This window comes from Chrysochloris asiatica, unplaced genomic scaffold (assembly GCF_000296735.1).
Source record: "Chrysochloris asiatica unplaced genomic scaffold, ChrAsi1.0 scaffold00348, whole genome shotgun sequence".
NCBI lineage: Eukaryota > Metazoa > Chordata > Mammalia > Afrosoricida > Chrysochloridae > Chrysochloris > Chrysochloris asiatica.
Genome location: NW_006408866.1, coordinates 2,455,107 through 2,457,468, shown reverse-complemented (window position 1 = coordinate 2,457,468; position 2,362 = coordinate 2,455,107). Strand labels below are relative to the sequence as shown.

The 2,362-nt window shown below is 40.3% G+C and overlaps 1 protein-coding gene across 1 annotated transcript in view; it reads right to left on the bottom strand.

The window, feature by feature from the left end:
• Window positions 1-2,362, bottom strand: part of LOC102824565 (ATP-binding cassette sub-family A member 3-like) — a 133,206-nt gene that overhangs the window by 109,105 nt on the left and 21,739 nt on the right. Inside the window, exons 5-6 of the mRNA XM_006875983.1 lie at window positions 879-995; window positions 214-331 (exon numbers count right to left, since the gene is read on the bottom strand). Coding sequence (XP_006876045.1) covers window positions 214-331; window positions 879-995 — 235 coding nt within the window. The remainder of the gene's footprint in view (window positions 1-213; window positions 332-878; window positions 996-2,362) is intronic.

Sequence of the window (2,362 nt, the reverse complement as noted above, 5' to 3'; positions counted from 1 at the left end):
TCTGTTGTGCATAGGGTTGCTATGAGTTGGTACCGACTCGATGGCACTTTAACAACAACAAAATCATTTCACAAGCATTTTTAGTTAGAATGTAAACAGAGCTATCTATGAGGTGGTAAATAAAGTTTAGAAGGAGCTCTCAAATATAATCGTCTTTTAGTTAATATTTTCTCAGTTACTGAGAATGTTTCACAGCAGAAGTCTTAGACTCACCTTTATTGAAGAATGTGCTAACCATAAAGCTGAAGAATATTGATGCAATGGCAAAACACAGCAAAAAGACAAAGATGAGAGATGGGTCACTTTTTTGGAGAACTGGAGCAGGATGAATCTAGCAAAATAACCAAGAAGCCAGTTTAATCCTACTCTAAGCCATGACACCAAAACAGAGAGACAGTGAGACACCCTTAAATATACTGAAAGGAGTCCAAGCAGCATAGCGAGTTACACGTTAAACTGCCAACCGCAAGGTCAGCAGTTCAAGTCTACCAGGCATTCTGCGGGAGAAAGATGAGGCTTTTTGCTCCCATTAAGATTTTCAGCCTCAGAAACCCTATACAGAGTCGCCGTGAGTCAGAACCGACTCAGTCAGTGGTACACAACCAGCCAGCAAGACTGGTGGCACTTTTGAGATCTAAACGTGATGGCAAGTGTCATCAGTATCACTGTGAGGACGCGGCCCTGGAGAGTTATATAAAAAATTCAATTCTTATAGAACTTCACCCATTTGAATTTAAAGTTTTGTTTGCTAAGCATAAGCAACTTCCAAATTTCCTCATTTTCATTCACCTAGCAACCTGAGCCCCATCCAGCCCATAGCTTGTTTGTTTTCTTCTCAAAATGTAGCTTCAACCTGCTGCAGTGAAACAGACACTTGCCTTGATGAAGAATATTAAGCACAGGAACAAGATGGTAATTAAATACAAAATGATGAATGTGATGAAATAGGCAGCCCACAGCATCCAATTACTGAGTCCTATCATGAGCTGGTATTCCTGTGGGGAAGTTAACACAAAACAAATACAATGTAAAATGGTACAAATTACATAAAGTATGTTAGAATTTCAAAATATCCAAAAAAATAACTATCTAATTTAATTTCCACACCAACCAAAATGACTTAAATAATTAACATTTTCATTTTAAAGAGGAAGAAAACCAGGCTTAGAATGTCAAGTAACTTGATTAAAACTATTTAGCAAGAGAATGCCAGTATTGTGATTAGAATTCAGATCTTAAGAACCCAGAGATGATTCCTCCAATACTTTTTCTGATGTTGTTTAGATATGAAAAATAAAAGGACATTGTTGTTGTTACTGTCTTTTAGTGGGTTCCAACTCACAGTGACCGGTGACCCTCTATAGGGTTTCTGAGATGGTATTATCTTTGCAGAAGCAGACAATTTCATCTTTCTCCCCTGACGCAGCCGGTGAGCTCAAACTATTGACCTTGTGGTTTGCAGTCCAGTGCTTATCTTACAGAGCCACTACAGTCCCCAAATAAAAGAGTTGTTGTTGTTAAGGGCTGTCGAGCCGGTCCCAACCCATAGTGTCCCTGAATAAGGTTTTCAGAGAGCAGTTGGTGAGCTTGAACCACCGACCTTGTGGTTCAAATGACTTTGCAGTCCAGCACATTAGCCCACAGTGTGATGCCAGGACTAATATCCCTTTTGATTATGTCCTTGCCATGAGGTACTCAAGGACTATGTTGCTATTGTTAAGTGCCATCTAGCTGATTTCTAACTCACGTTGTTGTTGTTATGTGCCGTCGAGTCAGCTCTGACTCATAGTGACCCTGCACAGGGTTTCTGAGGCTGTAAATCTGTACAGAAGCAGAAAGCCTCATCTTTCTACCGCAGAACAGCTGGTAGTTTTGAACTGCTGCCCTTGAGGTTCGCAGCCCAATTCGTAACCACTACGCTACCAGAGCTCCTTTCCTAACTCATAGTGGCCCTGTATAGGGTTTCCAAGGAGTGGCTGGTGGGTTTGTCCAGCTGCAGACCTTGTCCAGCACTTATCCTACAGCACCACACAAGGATTATAAATGTATTTTAACTCAGTGATAAATTAGAAGCAAACACTAATGCCAGAATGAAAGGGAAATAAAAGGCTCACAGAGTTTTTGCATTATATTTATGAACTGTAAATATTCTAAGTAGCTGTTTATGGACATGTGTGACATTTCAAGTTTTAACAAAAGAACAACAAAAGGGTTTAGCTACAATAAAGGAGCTCTGGTAGCACAGTGGTTACTAATTGCGCTGTTAATCTCATGGTCAGCAGTTTGAAACTACCAGCTGTTCGGCAGGAGAAAGATGAGGTTTTCTGCTCCCGTAAAGATTTACAGCCTTGGAAACCCTGTA